We start from the raw sequence: 27,022 nt of genomic DNA, 5'->3' as shown, positions 1-27,022 counted from the left end.
AGGATCTGACAATTGTTTAACAATGACCTAAATATAGACTATGAAATATGACGGACTCACACACTTTTATCACTTCAGACAGGGCGACAAAAATAAAACAACAGTGAATTACAATATGTTTGAAATTCAAATGTTCAAAAAACACATACATAAAATAGTGCCAATATGAAGACAGCTAGATAGGGGGACTACAGTGCGTGTTCAGGCAAGTTGGCAGTGCAACAGTGCCACCTGAAGGTCAATAAATGCACTGTATCCGTGTAGTGTATCCAATGATCCCAGCACAGTTGGAGAACAATATGTTAAATAAAATACACAGGAAATTGAAGTTCAGTTTTCAGTAAAAGACCATAGCTTTTATAAAATCATGACAAAAAGTTGTTTGTAAAGAATGATGCTGCCATAGGAGATTCCCTAAGACTTTCTGGCTCGTACTTATGTGAAGGGACACAATGTAAATAAAGCAGGGAGGTTATTTTTGTACTTGCTGAAGGTAGGGTACTATTTTTATTTTATTTAACTATTTAGGGAATGTCTAGAAAAGCCCTTTTTCTAATTCCATGGTTAGAATTAGAAAAGGTTCACCTACACTGGCCCCAATGCAGGACTTTTATTTTGAATCATCCATTGTTTACACAAATCTGTGTGTTCAAAGGAAGCTGCTCTGTTCTATGCCAACAATATGAAAATTGTGTCGAGCTACATTTCTGCCAACCATCGTGATAAAGAGCTGGAGGGCTGCCTCGCCTGCTGCAGCTAAACCCGTCACTGAGTTTAGAGGGATTTTCACTGTCACCGTGTAATCTGGGAAAAAGGGAGACTGATGGCAAACAAATAGAGAGCAGAAGGATGAGCTCACAGCTGACATCTCCTCTGGGCTGTCATTTTCATCTGTGATCAAGTTCAGTCACATTTTGAGAGTGAGATATAGTACGCAACTAGATAAACATTTAGATACATGTGTATCTGAATCCTGAAATGATTTGCATATAGCAAGATTACAATTTTTGCCATAAATCTCAGCCATACATTTGCTTGGCCATTGAGCTAGTAATTAGTTTTGGTCTAAATGTTATTTGCTAAGCAAATCAATAATGTACAGTTCAGTAAATGATTGTGTAGAATGTCCTCAGACATAGGCTTCTGCAAAATATTAACAAATTAGATTTATCAATCATTTACACATCAATTTGGAAAATTAAAGCAACGTGCATGTTTGCTTAAAAAAGGAAACAATGAAAAAGTATATTTGCTTTTGAAACTTATCATTAACTATAATCACCAACAGAAAGTATTGATAATCCACATCGAGCAGCTCAATAACGTCTCCCCCCCTTGTTGCTTACATGGAAGACTTTCTATACACAAGCACTTTACATCTGTGTGATCGGCTCATCATCTGTGAAAGACAGGTTGTAAACACCGTCACCATTTTCCATCGCTTTCGGCCGGATCTCCACTTCAGTGTCCTCGTCGTCCATCTTCCCGCTCTTTTTGCTAGAATGAGAAGCCAGAAACACAACTGATCAAAAATCGCATGTTAGAAGAAAGAAATTAAAAAGAAGGAAATGCATGTGAAGATGTCAGCCTACCGTTTCTTTTGGACCACAGACAATACAAGCACAGCGATGATGCCGGCAAACACAAGACCCATGACCACCCCGAACACGATGAGCCACGGGGGGGTGTCAGGGTTGACGGGTGCTGCTAGGATGGCAGGGATGCCCACAAACTCCAGAGTGTTGTCGGAGAGCAGGAAGGCACTGTTGATTCGATTCCTGGACTTTCTAATGAGCACATAAAAATGGACATTAACAAGAAACCACACCTACTGAGTAACATTCAGGAAGTGCCAAAGGTTTTTGAAAGTAATTTACCGCTAAGACAATAAAACCTGAACTCCTCCTCCATTCCACCTGTGTTTGAGGAACACAGTAAAATATACTGTACATGTATACGACATGTGCTAGTTAATAAGACGGCTCATGTGCTCTTTAATACAAACTTGCAAGCATCCACCTTGTTGTTATCAAAGTTTTGACATTGAAATTTTACCTTTGGCGGCAGGTTTGTGTTGCGAATGGAAAGGCAGCAAATATTTGCAAATGTTGGCAAACCAACACATTTACACACGATAGCATTATCATTGAGCTGCTCCCCCCGCGACCCGACCCCGGATAAGCGGATGAAAATGAGATGATGAGATGAGAGCATTATCAACCAAACAACCAATTCACGTCAGCATATAACACACTGTTCTTCATTAAAATTACAAGTATGATTCATAAGCAACACATCCTTGCTTAGTCAATGTTTAATGCCGAACTTAATCTTAAGATGTTTTGCTATAAGCTAGTTGTAGTTAGTTCTACATTAAGTTACCAAAACAAAACACACATATTATCATATAACACACTATAACAACACACCCTTGCTTGGCTCAATATAGTTTGCTGCTAACTTTACCTGGTGGGAGCTACTTGCGGCTAATTTTAACTAATGTTAATTAAATAACAGATTCATAAAAAAATAAATAAACACCTAATACAGGCATCCCTCTCTAAGTAAATTCGATTGTTTTTATTTTGTTGAACCATCCCGCTTGGTTTGCATCACTTGATATTGCTTTGTCGTTCACTCATATTATTATTTCCAATATTACCCAAGCTACTTAAATGTTCTGTAAAATTATTTTGGCCCAGCCCACATTGTCAAACAGAACACTGTCCCTTGGCCTCATACTGTGTGGGATGATGGACCTGGGGCGGTCTGGGCTACAAGTAAACCACAGCAATACCAAAAGGCACCATAGGTGGCCCGCATTTGTTTTCAGATATTTAGGCCACATTATCTATTTTTTTAACAAGTACGCTTTTTTAAGGCTCACATCCATTTTGTCAAGGCCTCAATGGACAGAAGCGACCCACATCTGTTTACTATCTGGGTCACTACCAGCTCAAGGAATTGCGTTTGTGTTGCTGAGAGATTATTGACTATTTATTTTGAAACGATTATTTATCATTTTGTCACTGCCAACACAAAATGTAACCTTTAGTACATATTATACCTAAAGAGATAAAAGTCTGCATCTATTAAGACAATAAGAGTATTGCACCAACCTAAATATATTACACCCAAACTAAGCATACGATACACAAAACATCAAATTGAACAACTGACTCAGAGTTGAATATGACAACTGACTCCTTTATAAAGAGGGCAAGAGAAAGAAAACGTTTTTTAAACAATGACAGTATCACTGTGTCATGTGATTACCTGACGGCCTCTTCCACATTTCCTTTATTGACGAGTTCTGAAGGGTTCAGCGGTGAGGTCACCACAAACCAGAAGGACACTCTGGGAGTCTCATCGCACACAACAATGTTTGACACCCTGGTGAAGTTCCACAAGACAATAAAAAGCACATCTGTGTCCTAACATGGTGATAAACCGTGAGTCACTGATTTCATTATGGTGAAAAGAGATTAAATTACTGTTAGGGTCTTTTTTAAATCCTTTGATTGATTTTGGTAATCAAACAGCAAAAGAAAACACACCAATGTGGACTTACTCAAATATCTGTCCAGCGATGTGATTCCTCATGGCAAAGGCCAAAGAGGCTCGGAAAAGGAACATCTCATTTGCATTCCAGGGATACTGCAACAATGGATCACGACATGTTTTCAGTAAACACGATTAAGCTGATGGGCCTTTCCTCAAATGAGTGGTGAAATCTGGATAATATTTAGTGTATTGCTTTTCATGAGGGCAATACCTTGAACTAGCCTCTGACCTAGTGAAACTGCAAACGGATATTTATGAGATGAAAATCAAAAAAATATATACGTACAGCTTCATCTCCCAGAGCAGTGTTGATGCTGAGTCGAACTTTGTAGCCGTCTGAAGCATCTATAAAGATAAAGAATATGTCAATGATCCTGTACATCCTATCAATGTATGTCTTTCTATGTTTAAATTAAAGAGTAAGGCTTCAATATGTCTATGTCTTGCTGATAGAGCTGCCATGTGTGTATCCAATGACATTCATTTCTGGTGAGATCTGTTTACCATCACTTCAACTAAACCTCAGCAGTGATTTCTTTATAAGTTCTTAGAAAAGTCTGTCAAATAGAATGTATTTCAATGTTGCCCAATGAAAGCCAGTGGTAGGAAAACACCTGAGTTATGTTTCCAATCTCAGTTTCAGTTAAGAGATTAGAAACTGCACTCCACACTGACCGCAGAACCCGACTGATGCTTTTACAATAACAATGTTAACTTATTGTATATTCAATGAGAGCTAAAACGTAGAAATACAACATGTCAATAAGGGAAAAAATATGAAAGTGTCCCTCTGTGATCACTTACCTGGTGTACAGAGTTCATTTCCCAGAGCGGATGATAAACAGAGCAGGAAAAAGGTCTTTTCCAACATTTTCGCAGGAAACGAGAAGCCACACAGTAAAAAGCTGCAGGTGAAAGTCCCAGTGTGGAGTGGTTTGAGGAGGTGAGCAGAGGAACTTCACTGGATAGAGTCCGGGTTTAATAGTTAAGCCAGGACACACCTGAACTGACACATCTTACCCCTGCATAAAAAAGAAATGATAAAAATGGCCGTCAGAGGGGCAGCTCGCCCTCAGCTCACACCATGGAAACTGTTCAGTGGGAGCTGCTGCAGCCAAAGTGCCACTGTTTGTTCAAGCTTGCAAGAAGACAGATAGTGAGGCAGACCCGACGGAGAAAAGCACAACGGCTCAGTGTGCGTCTGCACTGTACTCAGCACAGCACAGTCTGTTCCCTTGACATTCAGAATGACCAGCACCTTTTTATTAGGTTGCCATATTTTCGACCCTTATTTTGTGCCGTGAAAAGAAGAATGCTCAGAGACATCACTCAGCCTGGTGAGCAAAAGTTGACTCAATAGTTAAGATAAGCATAATATAATTGGATTCCTTGAAACCTGATCTGGCATACAGTACATGGCAGACTCTGGTAAGCTCATTATTTTCCCTCTCTGCACAGTTTCTAAAAAACATGTTCTATCAGGCAAAGTGGTGAAAACCTTAAATAGACAAACTGAAAATGTCTCCTATCCGGGATCATTCTGTATATTCAGGGTTAATCATCTATTCTGCCCTGACAGTGATGCCTGCAATTCAGTGAATGATTCAACCACATGTAGTGAGGGACGCCTGACTAAGGCTTTAATGAGAAACTAAGTAATAGACACAGCCGCCCCGAAGCAAAGTCTGCTGTCAATTTCACTATTTGTGTCTGTTTCACGTGACACAAGCAGGTATTTACCGTTCAGAATTCCCACCAAGGCTGAGCACATTAAACTGTGGCCTCCAATAAAATTGCTTCCGTAAAAAGTCATAATTGTTTTCCTATAAAACAGATAACACCCATGCTGAAAGAACATGAGAATTACTCACTGAGGTGCACAACACAGCTGAAAGCCAGTGAAACCACACCCCTCCCTTACTCCAGCACTTTGTATATGATCAGTTCCAGTAACATTCATAATAAGAGGGGGAGAAATGATATAAAGAAAATGTAGCTGTTGTTTTATTTTGATAACTTATTCTTCCAGGTATTTTCTCAATTTACCTACATTGCTTATCAATTATACCACTGACTGCACGTCTGTTTACTGAACAGACGGTGGCAGTAGAGGTCCGGTGGACGCACAGGCACCTGCACATGTTTTCCAGTGTTGCACAGCAGTTTATGGCAGCACAATATATCCATTCATCCTGACACAGCAGAAACAACACACCACCGTCAACAAACACTCCTCTACATACACTCCATGGTGGAAAAACTCCAGAGTATATCTGCAGTAGAGAAGTCATATTACAGGTGGAAACAAAATGCAACAACATAGCAAGATAGTGTGAAGTGATCATTACAACTTTAAAAAAATAATTCAACAATTAAAACACAACATAAAAGTCTGCGGTCCAATCAGGAGTCAAATCAACTCTTCCACTTTACTCATTTATATTTATTATGTGATGATGGAAAGTGTAGGATCCACATTTCATTTTGTTGAAACTTTAAAGAAGCGCATTGATAAATCTCTTTCAAACCACTTAAAAAAATGACTGATTTACAACATATTTTTGAAATTGAATAACATCTTTAGGTGACTCCACCTTTATTCTTTTAATAAAACTCTATCACAGGAGCAGTATGGAGGCATTTTATAGTTTTTTCTAATGTATTTGTCTGTCTGAAGAAGTAGTCTCCGTTTACTTCAATTGTATTGGATTTTTCTGCAACACTGTTTAACCCTGAAACTCAGAAAGTGTTTAGTGGACTCAAACCCTCCACCCACCCCTCCACCGGCCCAGTGGTGAGTAGATAATGAGTGGTCGGAAAAATAAAGCAGACAATGCCTCCCTTCTTCCTGTGCTCTACCGCCCCCTAAAGGCACAGGCCGGTACTGCTATACTAAGTCATAATGGACAGTAGGAGTGGATGAGCCGAGCAGCAGCAGTGTGTGTGTGGGTGTGTGTGTTTGTCTGTGTGTGTGTGTCTCTCTCTCTCTCGTACCGTCCTCCTCCAGCCAGACCTCCGAGCTGAGAGAGGAGCCCCTGTCCGGAGCAGGATGTATCGATCCGTGTGCTTGTAGCGCTTCCTCCGGGGAATGGAGCCGGACTGCGGTGCGGCGTCTGCAGGGAGTTCGATCCCCCTGAACGAGCACGAGCAGCGGTATTACTCCGGTCTGCGCAGCCTGTGTCAGGCTGACACCCCGGGGACACTGTCCTCCAGCAAAGTGGCAGAGCTGTTCAAGGCGTCTCAGCTCCCCCCTGAAGCCCTGCACAAAGTGAGTGTGTCCGCCGCATCACGTCTGCGCCTCCTGGGTCATCACATGTCAGAGGAGGCGAGGAGAGGAGAGCTGCTGCAGGGAGGGTCTGCTCCGATCCGCAGGAGGAGCAGGGAGTCAGGGATCTGGGTCTAATACTAGGGTTTTTATTAAAGGCTATGGATGGTTTATGTGTGTGTATGTGTGTGAGAGAGAGGGAGAGAAATATTTCATACACCTTTCTTTTACCCCTCTGCCAAACAGGAAGGCAGTCGTTTTACTCCTCATTTTGTGTGTGTGTACGTGTGTGTGTGTGTGTGTGTGTGTGTGTTTGTGAGGGGGATTCACACATTTGCATTCTCTTTCAGCAAGGCAGTTCTATTACTCAATGTATTTGATTGCATTAGTTTTGTGTGTGTGTGTGTGTAAAATATCCAGTTTTAGCTTTATATTAAATATATTATTAGGCTTAAAGTAAGGTCTAGGTTTGTGTTTGATTGGAGTAACAAATTTAATTTCAGTGTCCAACCTAGAGAAAAATAATTTCTCTTCTAAGAAGTTTAACAGTTACTTTGTGTTTTTGTCCGAATCTCGACAGGGCCAAACATTTGAACAAACAGCAAAGTACTTTTTTTACTATTGATGATCATGTTACTATTAAGTCATTTTTTTCTCTATTGATCAATTCTGTACTCAGGGAATCTCCAAATCTGAGAATAATGTCCACCCAAGTTTTCAAAGACTCAAAGTGATCATATTCACAGTTTGTTTTGTCCAGGCAGCAAATAACAACTAGTGGATGTACCATGACTTAAAAAACAGATAAAAGCAACAAATCTCTACATTTTTAAGGCTGGAAGCGAGAAATGTTTAGGAAGTTTAGGAAGATAACTCAAATGTTCTTTTAATCAAATATCAAAATAGATTCCAGTAATTTCATCAATTCATTGATAAGCGATTCAGGTTTACAACACACAATGTTAAATCATGATTGTAGTCGTCCAACCGTTCCATTAAATTGTTGCCGTACATTCATTTTATACAAAATGAAAATCTAATTGTTCACTCTTGTGAAAGACAGACTATGTAGCTTTTGTTAGTAGAAATTATGAAATCTTCTTCTTACAAATGAAAATCATTAGCTCTTGAATTTAAATAGATCTATCTTTTTCATTTATTTTGTTTTAATTGATGACACAAGTCAAGCTTGAGAGTAACAATGCCAGTAAGTCTGTTTTCATTGGCTGCAATGTAAAACTACTTAGTCACAGTCATTTCGCTGACCCATCACAGGAATATAAACAGTATTTTTCCAGCTCAGATAAAAACCCAGCAGGTCACCGCCTCTATTCACGCCACTCTCTGTCCCTGGGGTCGGCTCCCGGCAATCGCGGCCCATTGTGTGTCTGTGTGGGTGTCAGGAAGTTAGGCATTGAGCTACTTTCCTGTCCGGTCTGGCTCTCCGCCACTACTCAAGGTTGACTGACACACAGGCTTCTAAACCGTGCTTGGCCCGGCTGCAGGATGCCTGCTGCAGGACTCAGCGCTGACTTCTGGGTCATTATGTCACGGTATCTGAGAGTCGTAAGAGAGTGTTTCCTCCACGATAAACAGCAGGTCCAACAATCTGAGACCAATTTACCAGAATGCCGTCATGGGACATATAGAAAGCTGTATTATGACTCTTCCATTGCAGATATACTCTGGAGTTTTTCCCCTATGGAGTGTATGTAGGGGAGTGTTTACTGATTAATTATACTTATGCAGAGCCCATTCTAAACCAGTCTGTCTGAAATTATCTGTTCTCTTGTCCTGTTTCAAAGTTCTGGAGCTTCTTAAGAATTATTCCTTGTTATTAGTGAGTCTTCCTCAAACAGTTCCATAATATACTGTCACTTTTTATTGTTTGTGTGCTGGACGTTGTTTTTAGAGCTTTTTATATACAGTCAATGGTGCAGAGTGAAGTTAAAAAACATTGTGTTCATCCTACCTGGTTTATCCACAATGAAGATTTTATAGTTAATGTAATTCGTTGAATTAATGTTCACATAATTTGATATACATTGCTTGTCAGTAATCTCAGAGGACTGTTAAACAACCAACACAATCTTCATACCCAAGTTCAGACTTCACAACATTTCAAAGTAAAAGCTCTGTTCATTTCTCAGTGTCTGTGTCTCTGTGTCTGTTCCCTAACCACAAGTTTGGGACATTTCTAGGCATTTTGCCTCAATGATAAGTGCCTAATAGTGTCTGTCTCATTTTGATTGGTCGGGACATTTCTAGGCATTTTCCTATAATGTTAAGTGCCTAGAAGTGTCCCAAGTTTTGCACTTCCGTAACCACTAGTGTGGGACATTTCTAGGCATTTTTCTACTATGATAAGTGCCTAGAAGTGTACTGCTCATTCTGATTGGTCAGAACATTCTAGGCATTTTGCTATAATGTTAAGTGCCTACAAGTGTCCCAAGTATTGCACTTCCCTCAATACAAGTGTGGACTTTGTCCAGCGGTTAGATGCAGTTGGCGACCTCTGCTGTTGTATATCTGAAGATGTAAAAGAAGTCATGCTTAACTTGGTCTACAGACTGCTACAAAGTGCTGGTGACCTGTTTATTCAGTTGACAGACGTTTCTGGAAATAGACTGACCAGATTAACAGAGGAAGCATGTTGATATGTTCAAAGCACATAAGTAGTAAAAGGGCGACCCTTCTTCCTGCTGAGCTGTCACTGATGTGTGTGAAGTCAGCAGTCATTCAGGGAAATACTCCTTCCCATACATCACTGTGCAGTGAAATCAATTGTTAAGCTCATCACAAGGACTTAGAGTGCACACATTGGTTAGGGCTGTTCTTGACTGAATTTTGTGTTGACTGAGGTGGTTGCAGAACCAGTTTGTCTGAAGAAGGTGCGGCCTGAGTTCTCATGTCTGCTAGAGCCAGTGTAACATGGTGGAAGAAGTACTTATAGATCCTTTAAAAAGTAATAGCAAACCTACTCCATAACAATTAAAAGTATTGAAACTTATTGAAACTATTTAGATGAAACCATCTGAGAAGTTTAGAGGGCAAACGTTTCTTTTTTTGGAGCAGCTAACAACTCACAAGCAACTTAACTGAGACACAAGGTCTTAAGTACACTTTCATTTTGTAAATTTGAAATTTAAACCACTCGTTTAATCTCTAGTCCCTTATGAGCTTCTTAATGGCTTTTCTAATGTAAAATCGATTCTGAGGGTCAACACCTAACTGTATCCTGCAGATAAAATGTGCAATAATTCCTCTGAAATATAGTGTCTACAGAGGCAGCCAAACAACTAAATAAACAATTGAGTTATTAAGTCATTTCTGTAATCACATAAAAGAGACACAATCGTCTATCTCTGATTAAATTTTAATTGAGACATTTAAAAACACCTACAAAAAGGGCGGGTGCACTGTAAGAACGATTTGGATTAAGACAAAAAACAAACAGACGGTTGAAAACCTGTGTTCACCTGTGACTCCCAAATGTGGTGTGGCTATAGTGAATACCACTTGTGTCTTGAGGGGCTGATGCAGCAACATTAATGTAACTTATCACAGACTTCAATATATAATATAAAACACACTTAAAAGAAACAGTGACAACTACTACAATCGATTCAGTCATGAAAATGTACCATTATTAAAAAAAAAATTACACAATTCCCAATTTCTCAGAGCAGGTCTAAAACATTAATATTTTGATTCTAATATTTGGTATTTTTGCTCTTGAATGACTAATTTACTATTTCGTTGGTACTATCCTCATACTATACCCTCGTAACAACAGTATTTGAGTACAGCTTGAAATTGCTCAAAAATACATATTGGCCATGGTGGAATCATATAGTTTCTTTATTTTAGAAATTTCAACAATCAGTTAGAAATATACTAAATATGTGCTTTGAAGTGTTAGATCTATGGTCTGATTTAACCTATATGTTGTTATTTTACAAAGTAGTTTGTAGTTTCTGTGGTAGTGCATTGAATGGAACATTTTACTGTAAAATAAAAAAAGGAAGATGTGTCTGTAAATAATTATGTTCCTCAGATATCCAGCATGTCTTATACCCAGACTTGAGTTTCTCATTCACATCGTCAACGAGGCATATGATTCATTAATGTCCTGAAAATGTTTTTGTTCCCTCTTGACTGTCTGCTTAAGGCCGTAGATCTGTGCAGCCAGTCTGGTTCCTCAAGGCCCTCGCCGGTGATTCTGAAAAAGTCTCTCTCACCCACACACACCCACACACACACACACACACTGCAGACTTGACCTTCACTGTCTGCTCAGCCTTTCTCTGGCCCGTAGTTGTTTTGGAATCTCGTGTCTAAGTGAAAGCTGGTGAATGAGTGCAGTGTATAGGTCAATTAGAAATAATGTCTCAAAAGGGGATATGAGCCACATGCACTCCACATGCCCCACAACCTCTTTGGACCATGGGTATTAACAGCACACATTAACAGTCATTTATTTTATAAACACTTGGCAGAAAAAGGTTAATTGAGGGGCACAAAAACTGTCAATGTGCGTCCATGTGGTTGAGTCTCTGTTCTCTTACTGTACTCGGATGACTCATTTCAAACTTGGCTTTTGGATCGTTGAATGTTTATGAAATAGCTTGTTCGTGTTTGATGCCTGGTGTTAATCCATTGTTGCCACAAGAAGATGGATGTTGTGCCATCTGTCAGACATAGGGAAACTAAAACGATCCAGATGACCTTCATGCGGTAAAGTGACTTGTATAAAATGAAACTCATCACAAGTCTTGTTCACAGCATGTGTGTCAGGACCTTTGCAGATTAAAGGCAGTCGCCTCCACTGAGATGCTGGAATGATCATGGTTACAATTCACGAGAGGAGCTTGGACACAATTTATGTTTTGTACAACTAAGAACACAGTTATAGCCAATTTAGAACAAATGTTTTCCCTTCATATGTGAAGCTACCACCAGTATCTCATTAGTTTAGCCTGTGAAGCTTTGTTTTTTGTTGTGATTAAACCAATCTATCATGTTGGTGTTTACTAGTGAGCTTTAGATGTGGGTGTGAGTTATTACTGTAGAGGAGCCAGGGAAACTGTTTCCTTGTTACCAGTTTTTCTGCTTACTAGCTTCTGGCAGTTTGCTTAGCTAGCATAAACAGCCTCCTTAATCTGTCCACTAATTCCACTAACGTCTTTATGTCTGTCTGTCTGTCTGTCTGTCTGTCTGTCTGTCTGTCTGTCTGTCTGTCTGTCTGTCCGTCGGAGTGTCAAATTTGGAGCCATTTGAACCAATGATGGGTTCAACGTTAATGTGTTAATAAAACATTTATAAACAGGCGACCAGGGCTCTGTCGCAGTCGGTGGGGGTGGGGCAGGGCCTTCAGTCTGTGGACCGAGTTGAACCTGTCATACTCTACGTCCTCAGCAGAGCAGTGGTCTGTCAAACTCGCAAGATTATTATGATAATCCGATTTCTTTTCTTTTCACCATATCGGCCTGACACAGACACAGACGGACTGACTCTGGACAGGTGCTGATCTCTCTCATGACATAATACAAAGAATTACTTCCTGTTTGGCAATTTGGCAAGCGCTGTACTCATTTTATTGCCACAATGGAGGTTTTATTTTGAACAGTTTGGGTCTGAAGATGTGCTTGACAGACGTCTGAAATAGCTGATGTGCAATGTACTTAATAATGACAGCAGTTAAATAAATCATTTAAAATTGTATATAAACGATACACGTAAAAAAGGGGGCAAATTCTGTTTAATTTCATAAAAAACATTGACTATAAACCTGGTAGGATGAACACAGACTGTTTATAAAAACGCTGCACTCATCGTCCAGCAAGTATATTGTAGAACTGTTTGAGGAGGACTCAATAATGAAGATGGAGAATTCTGAAGTAGCTGCAGAACTTTAACACAGGACTAGTATTCTAGTATTATAACATTACAACATAACATTCACATTTAACAGGGCTACTTGTAGGTGGACATTTACTTTTAATCTGGGCCAGACCAGCAGTTCTTCTCTGTTCTCTGGGGTTAAGCTACCAGTCTGCTGACGAAAGCTTGACATACAAATTTTGGTGTTTGAATTTCTCCTCTTGGCAGGCATGCTTTTCCCAACATGTTGAACCTATTCCTTTCTGCACATGTACCCACTAATCAGGCCTCGATGTCTGGGGGGAGGATAATCTAATATTTCTTTTGATTTTATGATTATACTTGAGTATTCCAGTGCAGAAACAATGGTTGGTATCTATGGAGCATGTGTTTGTGCGTGGTCTACCAGAAATGATGGATAATTAATTGTTTAATACCATTAAAGGCCAAAAGGGGATTGTAATTACTCTAGGTCCCTTTTGTTTCAGTCTGGTATTTAAGAGCCAGATGAACTAGGAGTCACAGTAGAGCTCCAGTTCACATCACCACAGTTAACTGTTTTCACGAGCCTCTAACTGAATTTGCTTTCAGTTATATTTGGAGGATTTCTTTCTGAACTGACCCACATAATCCTAATCTCCTTTGCTCCCCCAAAGCCATCATTGTACCTCTAATCGAAAGAGGACTGGATAAGCAGATCCCACCGAGATGCTTATCCCTGACATACTGTTGTCTTTATCTTAATTTTTTTATGTTGACAAGGTATAAAATTGTCACGTACAAGTATACTCTGATCAAGGCTAGATTATGTTTCTGAAAATAGGAAGGCACTGTGCGACTGGAAGTATAAAGTTGAGTTTTATCAGGGTTGGTTTAGGGTTTAATTTTGCATATAACTGCCGCTTTGATTTGAAAATGATTGTAATCTTTCTGTCTTTTCCAGGTGACCGAGGTGTGTGGGGCGAAGCGACTGGGCTACTTTGGTACACCTCAGTTCTACATAGCCCTGAAGCTGCTCGCCGCCGCCCAGTCTGGTCTGCCCGTTCGGCTGGAGAGTGTAACGGCCAGTAAGTCCACTGCTCAGGGTGGAGGCGTCTTATCAGAGCAAAAGGGGATCAGGAGATTATCTTAACATGGCAGGATTTGGTCTAATCTGGATAAAAGGGGAGTCGTGTGGAAAGGGCTAAGTGGGTTTGTCCTTATTATAAGAGCGTGAAATCAGTCAATCCCCAGCCAAAGAGAAAATCTGATTTCTACACAGCACATGATAATCTGACGGATTAATGGGAAGAGGTATGTGATTGTCAAATTCACCATGCTGTGCATTAGTAGTAGTAGCTCACCTCAGTAGAGAAAGACAGAGGCTCTTCATGATTCGTTCCCTCACTTTCATTTTAATGTATTAACAGTCATCACACAGGAGGCTGCTGATCAGACACAATGAAAACTGTTGTGTTTATTTACAAGGAAAGCACAAAAAGAAAACACAGTGATGAATAAGATGTATAACTCATAAAGAATTATGCTGTCACGTCTCTTTAGATCTACCTCTGCCCAGATTTGTTGGGCTGAAGAATGAATCAGAGATGCGATACTCAGCCGTCCCTCCCAGTATAGAGGGTCAGGTGGCTCAGTGTGGGACTGCACCTGCTTCTGTGTCATGGACAGCAGGTGACACCTTGAGACACCTGGAGGCCAGTGGAGAGAAGAAGGTGAGCATCTGAAGAACAACTTCTGAAGATCCAAAATATCATGTGTTGGTTTCTGTCAGCTCAAAGGACTGTAAAAATGACTCCCTGATAGAGAGAGCTCAGAATAAACCATGGACCACTTTTAAGATACATTCAGTGGAGGCCACGCTGAAGAAATGTTGAGAGCTGGCCAAGAATGGTGCAGTGAGCAAAGACATTCCAGTCAGCTGTAATCACCAGTGCACAAATGCCTCATTGATGAGAGATTAGAGAAGAAGGACAAGCTAGACCAGTCACAAGTATGTACATATTCATATGGTGGGGCCTCTCAAAGACACACCTAATAAAAACTTGGATGCCACGTCGATGCACGTGCTGCATCAGCTTAAAACGAGAAGGAAGAGCTTGAACATGATCAACAACTTTAAACATTTCTGACCATGGCGGCCTGTTAATATCAGTCTCAATGTACCTACTTTTCTATATTGGGATGTAATGGGCTAATTTGCTATGTTGGAACAGGCTGTTCATAACATTAATGACATGCCACTGAAGGTGAACAAAAACCAGTCGTAAAGACATTTTAGTTAGTGGGAGACTGTTCAGCAACTTGTCAGTTCTTGGAGTGTCTTTGTTTGTTGTATATATTTATGTGTACGCGTCAATGTGTATGTCTGTGTGTGTATGTGAAGCTGTATGTGTATGTGTTTGTATAAATGTATGTGAAATAACAATACCTTGTCCCTGTTTTATAAGGAGCACCGGTCCCCCCCTCGATCCCCGTGCACCTCACCCCCCCACTCTCCTCTGACCTACCGCAGCCAGACATACACCAACAAAAATGGAGCTGATTCACAAATGTGTAAGTTCCAGTCTCATAGCAGCACCAAGCACTACAATTGTTATAATGACCATTATACAATTATTATTGTGAAGTCTTACTGTACAGGCAAGAGAAAAAGGAACCATCAACATTCAAATTTCAGTAAAGCTGTGTTTTCCTCTCCCATCCTTCAGTCTATGAAAGCAAACCATCCTCACGGCAGGTCGTTAAACTGGAGCAGCACCTCTCTCCCAGTAACTACGGGACCAAACCAAGTGTAGAGCATCCTGCGATGGCTCGGGTACAACCAGAGTTTTTGTAGCCGACGCTCAAGTTAATTTTCTTCAAGTCTACATTATGCCCTTTACTTATTTTTATTTCTGTGTATCACTCCAGATTGTGTCAGCGGAGAGGCTGGCCCAGCAGACTGCAGATGATTATTCTGATGATGACCCCTGGAGGATCACAGAGGAACAGCTGGAGTATTATACAAATCAGTTCAGGAACCTCCAGCCTGACCTGGGAGCTCTCATCCTGGGTATGAACAACCCGCAACCACCCAAAACACCTCCACTGCTGCTTCACATAGAACTTAACTTCACTAAAGAATGACTCTCACTCTATTTCACATCAGTGTCACTCTTGAATTTTCCAGGAACTGTGGCAAAAAACTTCTTCACCAAATCCAAGCTCCCAATACCAGAACTCTCCCACATCTGGTGAGTGCTGACTCACAGTGTCGTCCAATCTGATCTGATCTGTTCTGTTCTGGTCGGTTCTGTTCGGTTCTGTTCTATAATTGTGAGCATATCTATTCCCCAAACATTAATTTCCAAACAGAATACCTGCTTTTATTAAAATACATTTAAGTGATACATGATAACACAAGTAAGAATTGTGGTGGCACTTTATTTTAAATGTCATTTCTCAGTAATTTCCAATGAAGTTTCCCAGAAAGAATGATGTGTTTGCTCCAAATTATAAGTAGACAATAGTCTTTGAGTAGAATGAATATATAAACTGGGGTTTGAATTCAGTTTTTTTTTTATTAGTAACACAATTCTATACAGACACGTTTTTTACTGTTTCTAACTACCAAGGTTGAAACCTAATCAGGATTATAGTTTGCGCCATCATTTTGTATTTGTCATCTTTTTTAACTCTTCTTTAAAGGGAGTTGAGTGATGTGGATAGAGATGGAGCTCTCACTTTCTCTGAGTTCTGCACAGCCTTTCACTTGATTGTGGCACGCAAGAATGGCTACCCTCTCCCAGAGAGCCTTCCCCCCACGCTGCAGCCAGGGTTCCTGCAGCAGGAGGACGACCTGCCAGATACTCCTGAAGTGAGGCAAACACACATGAATCTGTTACCTGAAACATGCATCCCTTGTGTAATGTCTTATAGGGTTGTTTGTACTGTTTTGCAGAGTGCAGAGCCTCTCATTGTCTTTGAGGATGCTGAACCAAGGCCCAGTCAAATGGTAATCCTTAGATACTCTTTTAAACATGGAGTCCCTCTGTGTTGCCTGTAGAGGGCACTAGGAAGCTGAGCATGAGTCAACTCCTAGTGGCCCAAGTGCATAAGCTTGTATGTTGTAGTGCTCTAAATGTTTTCGCAGTTAATTATTTTCTCTGTTTTCTCAGGATCTGAGCATTATAGAGAGAATCCAGCCAAGTTTAGCTACAACAAAACAAGACATGAAAGATGAATCCTGTAAAAAAGGTAAAATAAGATACTTTTTTCATGATGTACTCGACTAATTGACCCCAAAATAGTGAAAAACATTCAATTCAAAGATCAAACGCAGGCACATTCAGTTCCTCTGATGTAATCTGGAGCTCTGCTAAACAACACAACAGCATTAACTGGGACAGGAACAAAAACATCTTTCGGGCAATTTTTCCACTTACTTTTTTATTTTGAAACAACAACACAGTCAGGATAACAACATACGATATAAAGACATACGGTGTATGACTTTCTTATGCTGCTGCCTTGGCATATACACATATTGTAAAATCTAAGTATGCCGAAGCATATACAATACCCATCATCCCTCCAAAGCCTAAAAAAAGAAACAAGGGAGAGAAGTGCTTCAAACTGCAAGAATAAAACGAAATGCCACAATCCACAATTATTCTATACTTAAGATTATATATTGTCAATATGTGACACTTTATTTATGTTTTTATGAATTAATCAAGTTTTCATGTCAGGTTGTGAGTTCTGCTGTTGATGTCTTTATCATCTTGTCTACAGAAGCGAGTTTGAAACGGCTGACAATATCTGAAAAGAAACGTGGTCTACAGCTCGGTGCTTTTCCTGAGAGGCCAGGTGATAATGAAACTCTTCTATCATGAGAAAATGGAACAGGATACAAAGACCCCAATACCCACAGGATGTTCTCTTTCCCCTTTTGTCCTGTGCCGTGGAACTGCTTGGTTTATTGACTTTTGATTTAGTTGAGAGTGCAGTTCTGCATCACAGTGTTTCAGTATACTACATGGTATTATCCAGGCATGTCAGATTTAATATATTTTACTCATGAAAATTGTTGCAAAATATCACATCATATAAATTACATAGTGTGTGGTGCTGATGAATACACTTCAATGCAAAATACAGCATTCACACCTACATAGAATTTATCAGTCAACCACTCCAGTTTTATCTGTGTAGCCTATATTCACAAATCACAATTTGTCTCATAGGGCTTATCAGGGTGCGACATCCTCTGCCTCTGACCCTCAGCAAGAGTACGGAAAAACTACATAAAAATAAAACACTATTAACAAGGAAAAAACCTAGAAACCTCAGACAGAGCCACTTGTGAGGGATCCCTACCCCAGGACTTACAGAAGTGCAGTACATTTATGTGTGCAAATAACTCAAGATAAAAGAGACTTACACAAATGGAATTTAGAGTCTCCAATCAACCTAATCCTTGCATGTCTTTGGACTGTGGGAGGAAGCCGGAGTACCCGCAGAAAAGCCCTGCGGACACTGGGAGAACATCCGAGCTCTATACAAAAAGACCTCAGAATCCCAAACTAGGACTTGAACAAGGAACCTTTTTTGCTGCTGTGAGGCGACAGTGTTGACCACTGCACCACCCTGCCACCCTGTTTGACATACAACCTAAAATGCATTCCTGCTGACATGTCATCATAGAGGACATGTGTGGGGTCATTGTTAATCTTATACGCCTTTTTAAGGACTTGTTTTCAATGAAGCTGCGCGAGAGATCTAGTGCACAACACCAAATCGACATAAAAACAAGGGCATGTTTTCTGCTGCCACTCGAGCAGTTGTTTTAGTCTAATTACAATGGTTCCAAAGGGAAGTCTCTGCTTCTCATTTACAACAACTCCGACAAGACTGAACTGCTTTTGCTAATCGAACTTATCTTTCCTCACAGAGCTGCCTCAGGACCTAGATCCACAAATGAGGACCAAAACTAGGCCGAGGTGAAAATCACAATCGCAACACATTCATTACCACATAGACATTAAATTAATAATATCCTAAATTGCCAATTATCTCTTGCTCATTAAAATGTTTGTTTTTTGTGTCCACCCACCCATGTGACCTCATCAACAGGTCCTACTCTAGCAATTCCTTTGAAGATGCAATGAAGAAGGCAGAGGACCCTCCGACCCCCCCACCTCGACCCCAGAAGACCCACTCCAGAGCCTCCTCGCTGGACCTCAACAAGCTCTTCCAGCAGGGCGCTCCAGGTAGAAGTCACTTCCACCGACTGCTCCCGTCTTCTCACAGCTCTTCTCACAGTATTAAGTTTTCTAACACCGATCCTGAAAGTGTGAACTGCCTGTGGCTACGGTGCCTCTTGCATCCGAGTTTTTGTGTTTTGTTTACGACAGTTCCTCTTTCAAGAGATAACAAAAGGAGGAAATGGAGCTAGGTAGGGTTGAGTTGTTCAGTCTGAAAGGTTACGGTCATGTCAAAGTATATTAGTGAAGTATGATGTTTGCTAAGAACAAAGAAATATAGCCACAGTAACTTACAGCTGAAGGTTTTTCTGGAGTTTAGGTATAAAAAGTGGATGGCTGATGCCTCCTCCGGCCCTCCCTCCACGACCACTGACCTCACAGGTAAGATTTTTTAAATTATGGCAATCAAGCTAATGTGTTCTCACAGATTAACATAAATTAATGTGATTAGTTGATAAATCAGTATGTATCATCTCTCAGGTTCCTCATTTTATCAACGCTTCAGAGAAACCTCCCTCGAGTAAAGTGCAGCAGCCAAACTTTGCAGACTTCAGTCACTTTAAGAAAGAGGTAAACATAAAAACTCATTCCTTATTTTTATCTGTCCCTGGGTTATGGAAATGTTTAAAGGAGCATATAATCTCCATTTAAATGGGAAGAAAATTTAGCAGATAAATTTCCATCCAAGATTCTGTGTCTTCCACTTTCCTTTTTTCCACCTCCCATCTCATACACAGCCCCATAAATGTATCACCAGGGTCGTGTTTGTCAAATATACGATCCTCTATTTCAAGACACAAATAGACTGGAAGGTTATAACAGTGGGAATTAATCAAAGGCTGCTCTCCTGTGGACGGCAAGGGAGCGAATGCATCAGAGATTTATTTATGGCTCAAGTGTCAGGTCATGCATTTAGTCCGAGGCCTTTTCAACCTCATTCTCTTTGTCCTTCATTTGTTATTCCTGACACTATGATATCAAGTGGGGATACTTGTGTTCTGATACACTACACAACAATCGAGTTCATGTTCATGAGTTGACATTTAAAGCTGAAATGGAAATGTGTCTGCCTAATATTTGGTGCAGTTTCGAGGCGACGCTCCCTGTTGGTCCCAGATTAGTTTTTAGATAAAACTCACTATTCTATATTAGCAGCTTCTCAGTGAAACCCAACATTTAAAGCTGGGGTTTGTAATCTTGGAAAAGCTAGCAAGAGCAGGTACAACAGAGACATCCCAGCCCCTCCCATCGGCCCTCTCGTCAAAGCTACGCCCCTGAAATACGTAAACGTTTACTGCATGATAACCGCCAGAAGCCAACTTTCCGTGACTCAGCCGCTAACTTTGGACTATCGTCTGATTTTACTCCAGATCCTATCAAGTTCCAATTCATGTCTTGGGTTAGCTTAATTTATGAATAGATGAATAAAGCGTATCCAACACATGCTGTATATTTAATAATAGTAATTATAACAATGATAATAATACCAACAATAAACCTTATATCTATAGCAAATCATCGAAAAGTAGGATCCAGCAATGCAAAAACAAAAACAGAACTAGGAACAGTTTGGTTTCTCTATCATTTTTAAGGTGTCGACCTACTATGTAAAATGCCTTGAGATAATGCACATTGAGATTTTGCACTGTACAAATAAGATTGAATTGAATAAAAGAACAATATCAAAACAATAAACAATATAAAATCTATAACAAGCTTCAAATGCCATGCCGGCACTGATTCTGCTAATCTGATGTTGAGGGGGAGGTTTTTTCCACAGTGTACTTTGTCCCACTATTTAAGCTGTAGCAGTATGACTAAACCTCAAAAACTTAAACAAAACACAGATGGACATATTCTACTGCACTTCATTAGTGAGTGTGTATTCAGTATTGATGTATAGGATATGTACTTTTTAAAATAATGTATTAATTTGGCTTAATTTAGTGGAATTGAGTGTGGAATCTTTCTAAAAGCTTTATGTTTATTTGTCTGTTGTCCTGGGAGACAGAGAGAAGGGTTCAGGGGTTTTGTCTTTTTTGACATCGACCTCTCTGGATCTAATTTGACACATGTGATGTCGTTTTCAGGTCAAAGGGCACAGCAGCACCTGAATTTTGTGATCATAGTGTTTCCAATCCTCAATAACATAAGACCACCCATCTCCTCTTTAATGTTGAAGAGTCACTCAAATCCTACCATGCTGTCTTTTCAGTATGGTGTCATTTACTATTAGAGTTAAAGTGCCCTCTCCATACTGGCTCTGGTCTTGTGTGTGTAACTCTTCTGAAGTCCTTCCACAGTTGTTTGTGCAGTATCACCATTTCTCTGCCTTCCCACAAGATGTTTTACCTAGGCTTGATTAAAAGCAAGCAGACTGGACGATCCCAAAGGTGGATAAACCCTGTGTGTATGTTTTTCACTTAGTAAGACAAACTGAAACCTACACCAGCCCAAACCCCCGAGAGAAATATTTTCGAGATGAGGGAACTGTAAGCAAAGTTAAAAATAGCTCATACTTGTAAAATATGTCGAAGTTAAAGGGGAGTACTTGATACAAGTGAAGCCTCTGCAGGAAACCATTAGGAGAACTCTCTGAAGGAAAGAAACAGACTGGACCAGATAGTTTAATGGTCCAGTCGGCTGATTGGGTGGTCACAGCTGAGCCTAGAGTCCCTGTATCTGCCCTCTGGCAGCATCGAACCACCGGACAAGTTAACACATTCAGACTGTTGGATTGTAAAAACAGCTCAAGTTTGGATATAATTCTTGCTGCTTTGCTCTAATTTAAATCATTTAAGTTAAACCAGTTGAGAAAATCTCTCCCTCTTGAGAGAGTGACGTTACTTCTTCAGCCCTTACATTTCTGGAGTGAAACAGCCATGTCCCACGGCTGATGTGACCACACGTACTGCTAATAGAGCTCCTGTGGTTTATTGCCACTGTTGCAGCTACTACAGTAACTTTTTAATGTTTCCATGCTGTGGTTGTGTTTCACATTGGACGGTGAAGTAAATCTTTGGGCCGTTTATTTGTGTCTGCTCGCGACTCAGTCGCATTGCTCAGCGTAATGCGTTTTTTAGGTTTCCTGGGCACAGGAGCAGCTTGAGCCTGTTTAAATCATCAGGAGAGCCCAGGCATTTCAGCTGCCACCACAACGGAGACAGCGGCCCATAGAAATTAGTGGATCAAATTCACCAAGTCCAACATTAACAGATGGGAAATGCTGTAGGGCAAAAGGTACCCGAAGGGATGCCTACTAAGAAATGCCTTAAACTTTCCAATTAATGAATCTTACAGCATTTGCTATGATCTAGAATTAAGAAGTAGAGGGCCAGTCTTCACACTCTTGCACTTTTAACCTCTCTGCTGAATAAAAACAGGTGGTGGTACATTATACATTTTATCTAGTGGAGAGTAATGGCTGAAATGCAGGAAGGAGATGCAATAAACGCAGGTTAATCCATCATGGCTGCAGAGCACTACATCTTACTCCCTGTAGGGAAGCTGTTGATGTAGCTACGGTCAGAGCAGACATATTTCATCCTGCCTCTTTAGCGTTCCCCTAATATCATTCCACCTCATAATGTCATCGACGCTCTGGAGCTCTTTTGTTCTGTTGTTGTCATGTGTTCTTCTGTGTTGCAGGAAGAGAGCAGAGTAAAACCGCAGGAGCAGAGTTTACGATCCAGATTTGGTCCAAATACTGAAGACTTGACAAATGCTCCAAAGCAGGTCAGAACCCATCCCATAGATTTGGGAGGGTCATGCTCGTTTTATTTTTGCTAGTGTCTGTTTGTCTTTGCCGCAGTGAGGAGGTTGACGTTTGTTTCCGTTACTTTTCCTTCAGGACGTTATGGCTGTTTGTCCCAGTCATGCTCCACAGAAACCAGTTCGAAGGAAGTACCACCCAGAGAGCCAGAACCCAGAGGCCACATCTTTAACCGCTGTGTCGTTTCCTCACCCAGCCAAACCTTCTCAAAAGTCAGTCAAACATTTGACTCTTTCATCCAAAATTCCACATTTCAGTTAAACCTGGTAAAGTTTTATTGACTATCTAGATTTACTATCTGTGCTGCAAAAGTATCCACTGTGCGGTGATCATAAACCTCTGACAGCCATCTAGAAAGGGGAAATTCAGAGGACGTCCAGGCACACCCTAACCTACCATAATGACTCTAACATGTGTGCTTCTGTCTCCGTATTGACCAGACAGCTCAGTGAATCTGTCGGTTAGTGCAGGAGAGGGCGGCCATCAATAATAGCGGCGACTGCTGGCAGTGGCTGCTTGAGTGATGTAAAGCTCCTAAAAGCCTCGGTCTGATCCTTTTAGTGTCCACTGTCTCTGAGCACAGTGACTCATTGTTTCAGAGCTCTCTCAATTTATCTCAGATATTTTTATTCCATCTCTAAATGCGGCTTATTTTTACCTCCGCCAAGGAAGGTTATGTTTTATCCCTATCTGCTTGTTTGGCTGTTTGTTTGTTTGGTTGCTTGTTTGGATTACACAAAAAATATTGAACGGGGGGGGAGAAAGGACCAGTTTTTGTCTGGCTCTGGGCAAAGGATTCACCATCCATTTTAAGAATCCAGATCTAGTGAATTTAAATGTTTTTTCATAAAGGGACTCTTTGGGCCTTGTACACTGATCTACTGCTAAGTCCATACTAGCATGTTTTCATTTAAAAATGGCCCCTTTCAAACCAAAACTCTCTTTCCACACAAGTGATTACAAGTTTCCACACAAGTGATTACAAGTTGTGTTTCCCAACAGCTTTTGGGAAACACAACTTGTAATCGATTATTTGTGTTGTGTTCTACACTGATAGCAAAGTCCAACGCTGGTTGTTTCCTTATGGAGGGGAGTCATGTGATAGGAGCCTGACGAATCAACGAAGGCTATATAATGTCCGAAAAGACCCAATCAGTGAGCTGTGTCTACGTCATCATTTCCAAACATCAGTGTTTCTGCCCGTCCAGACTAAAATGTATCACCACAGTTTTCAACCTAAAACGGGACCAGCAGCGTTTCTAAGCCCAGGAGTAATGTGGACAGCAGACGTATCTGTAGCTGACAAAAATTAAGTAGTATGGATGTAGCCTTAGGCTTGTATTATATTAAATATATATACCTGATAAAAGTTTCTCTCAAACGACTTTCCAGACAGAAGAGGGAGATCCAGATGGCGATCCGTAAGAATAAAGAAACCAACGCGGTGCTGACACGCCTCAACAGTGAGCTCCAACAACAACTCAAGGTCAGCCCGTCCTCTATTTTTTCAGAGCACAAAGCATTTTTTCTAAATGCAACCATACCACTTGGTACGTTGTATTTTTTGCATGTCCATCCATGTGAGCTGCGTGACCCTCCCTGCCCCCCGGCTCCTCCGGGACACTGAAAAGGGGAAAACCAGCCCTGCAGCTCCCAGAAAACACATGTTAAGGCTGCTTAATCAAAGGGCTGGGAGTTTGTACACGACATTTAACCACAACCAAGAGAGCACGGTTAATACTGTTTAGACGGTATCTCCTGGATCGTCAGAGGTTCTGCTCGTCCCAAGTGGTGAAAAGGGCAGAGATCAACTGTTTGCTCCCCTACCCATCACTCATAGCATAACTAATGGCACAGACTTGGATGTTTGCATTGGGGATCTGCCTGTGGCACACGCACTCACATTCGGAACACATGCTGCATGCCTGTCATTCCCCCTGTAAATGATCCAGTAGTGAATCTTTCACACACACGCACAAGCAGCGCTTTTATAGTTTTAATAATACAGAGACGTGGGAGTAAAAAAAGAGCGAAAGTCCAAATAGGTAGAGGGTTTTTTAAGTCCTAAGACTTTATTTATTATCATTCTTCTTCCATGAGCACGGTGTATTCTAGGCTGATATTTATTCACTCTAGTTCTGCTAGCTCCTCAAAGCATCTTAGGAATTCTGCAGAGAAAGGCATATGTATCTTTATATAGACTCCTGCCTTGTTGAAAGACCAAACAGCCACTGGCATTCACAACTGTCTTGTTCGAAATAGAGTTTAGGCCGGTCAAGAGTCCAACTACAGCAGGGTGTGTGAGAAGGGAGAGGAGGCTGGATGACTCCTCACTGACATGCAAGTCATAATGAAAAAAATTGAAAATGTAGATAACGACATCATAACATTTATTCCCTTTAATACAACATTGGTGGTTATCTAATGTCAATATTCTCATGAACATACAAAGACATGAATGTTATTTTGCATAAAGGCTTTTGATCCCTTTTTGCTCAGCATGAAGATGTTTGTTAAAAGCCTCTTTAACACAGACGGTTCAAGGTTAAAATGTGATTTATTCCACCTCACTGTTCTCTAACACCTGTGTAAAAGGTAGAGCCAGGATGGTGGCACACATTGCACCACTGATATTGGAACAGCAGCATTCAGAAACCTAAGCCCGAAAGCGGGGGCGGCACAGTTCCAGCTTTGTTTGGTTCAGTGTAAACAGCATCTTATTGAAGGCTCTTCTTAATGGCTTTAAAGTGGGGTACCTGTTTAAAGGGTTAACATGGTTTACTATAAGCTCTGATCCCCAACAAATGATTTATAATTTTTGTGCTCCTCAGAAATCTGACCACTACTTTAAGTCATTTTGTCACTTAATCTAGCAAATATATATCCCTTAAAACACTTGGTTGTGAGTGTTCCAGTCGTTTTACGCTGCCCTCATGTCAAAATGTCATTTTTTTCACGACTTTCCACTTTATTATGTCCAACACTATCATATTTTTGGGTGAAATGAGAAATACATCTTTTCAGTAGGCAGGGATTTATTCTTATTTAGACCATTGTTACCACAGCACAAATGTTATTTCTTCCCGTTGAAGGTGTTGTTGGGCTCGCAGTGATCATAGGTCATGTTTCCCTTGTTTGTCTGTAGGTGGTTCACCAGGACAGGGTCACCTTGGAGTCCCAGCTTGAGCTTCTGCGTCCTCTGGCCTCGACGTGACTGGGCCACAAGTCTGGTTAGAACCACGATCCCAGTGTTTCACTAAGGTACATCAATGTCTCAATGTTTGAGCCATGTGATGTATACTGAGTGAATGTGAAAGGGCTGACGGTGGAAACAACGGTGCATTGTGGACCCATAGGGATCTGATTATGCTCCACGCCCAAAGCTTCCTTTGTATTATTTTTAGTGCAGTTTTGCAGGATTAATCCATGCATTCTTTAAATCATTCTGTGACATGCACATGTAAAATATCCTGTTTATTCACTGTGACATTATAACTTATTTTTCTCCTTTGAGTTCACATTACTTTATCCCCATCAAATGTTCCCTACTTATAAATCATGTAACAGTTTTGTGCACATATTTTCACGACTTTTATTGTGTTCTGTGTTAATAATGGGAACTAAAGTTCTTTTGTGCACTGTCTATTTAATGATCTAAAGCAAGTGACTACAGATTACATCATGAATTTGTTTAATTTTTGCACTTAAATTTGTTTAACTAAACATTGGTGGGGCTGTATGGTAGCAAGTACCTCATTAGAGCTGAGTTAGCTACACATTTCCAGCCTGCAAACAAAACTTGAAGTCTGTTTTCAGATTGTAGCACTGACCCTCGTGGCTCTATCTTTCATTTATTCCCTGTCTGTTAGAAAAATAAACTGCTGGATTTCTAAATTCCTGCATCCACAGTATCAAGGTAATTATTAAAATAAAAATCTCAACAAAGTATATTAGTCTAACTGATAAAAAAGCACAATATTCCTCAACATTCCTCTCATGTTTTGCAAGATAGATAGATATCAGCGAATGTCTGTAGAAGCAGATGTGCTTTTGATTTTATCTATGCAAAGATGTGGTTCTGTTGAAGCTTGCTTTAGACCATTGGTCACCCAAACATGTGGATTGTTAATGATGATGAATGAAGTGGTTGAATTAAATGATGGCATGCTTGAAACTGCATGTTTTACTAAAGCGATGTCAGCATTGTACTGTAAATGAAACTGAAAATCATGCACAACTGAGCTCTGGGCTGAAGACAATAATCGAACGAATCAATAAAATTGTCTATTTTTA

At 40.5% G+C, this 27,022-nt stretch overlaps 2 protein-coding genes across 2 annotated transcripts; one reads left to right on the top strand and one right to left on the bottom strand.

The window, feature by feature from the left end:
- Positions 1-46: 46 nt before the first annotated feature.
- On the bottom strand, positions 47-6,575 carry cltrn (collectrin, amino acid transport regulator). The gene is made up of 7 exons (XM_062395193.1): positions 6,559-6,575; positions 4,369-4,586; positions 3,851-3,909; positions 3,572-3,657; positions 3,277-3,393; positions 1,593-1,787; positions 47-1,497 (listed from the first exon to the last, which is right to left on the bottom strand). The coding sequence occupies exons 2-7, from the start codon at positions 4,433-4,435 to the stop codon at positions 1,374-1,376; spliced, it is 648 nt and encodes a 215-aa protein (XP_062251177.1). The 5' UTR covers positions 4,436-4,586; positions 6,559-6,575; the 3' UTR covers positions 47-1,373.
- Positions 4,801-27,022, top strand: reps2 (RALBP1 associated Eps domain containing 2). Its single transcript, XM_062395192.1, has 19 exons — positions 4,801-6,832; positions 13,656-13,779; positions 14,255-14,424; positions 15,160-15,265; positions 15,421-15,527; positions 15,623-15,764; positions 15,882-15,945; positions 16,400-16,568; positions 16,653-16,706; positions 16,870-16,948; positions 17,486-17,560; positions 18,645-18,693; positions 18,827-18,963; positions 19,277-19,338; positions 19,438-19,527; positions 22,606-22,692; positions 22,808-22,941; positions 24,122-24,215; positions 25,875-27,022. The coding sequence occupies exons 1-19, from the start codon at positions 6,653-6,655 to the stop codon at positions 25,941-25,943; spliced, it is 1,992 nt and encodes a 663-aa protein (XP_062251176.1). The 5' UTR covers positions 4,801-6,652; the 3' UTR covers positions 25,944-27,022.

The sequence above is a fragment of the Platichthys flesus genome, chromosome 9 (genome assembly GCF_949316205.1).
Source record: "Platichthys flesus chromosome 9, fPlaFle2.1, whole genome shotgun sequence".
Classification (NCBI taxonomy): Eukaryota; Metazoa; Chordata; class Actinopteri; order Pleuronectiformes; family Pleuronectidae; genus Platichthys; species Platichthys flesus.
The sequence above is the reverse complement of the archived record's forward strand: the minus strand, read 5'-3'. Positions and strand labels throughout refer to the sequence as shown.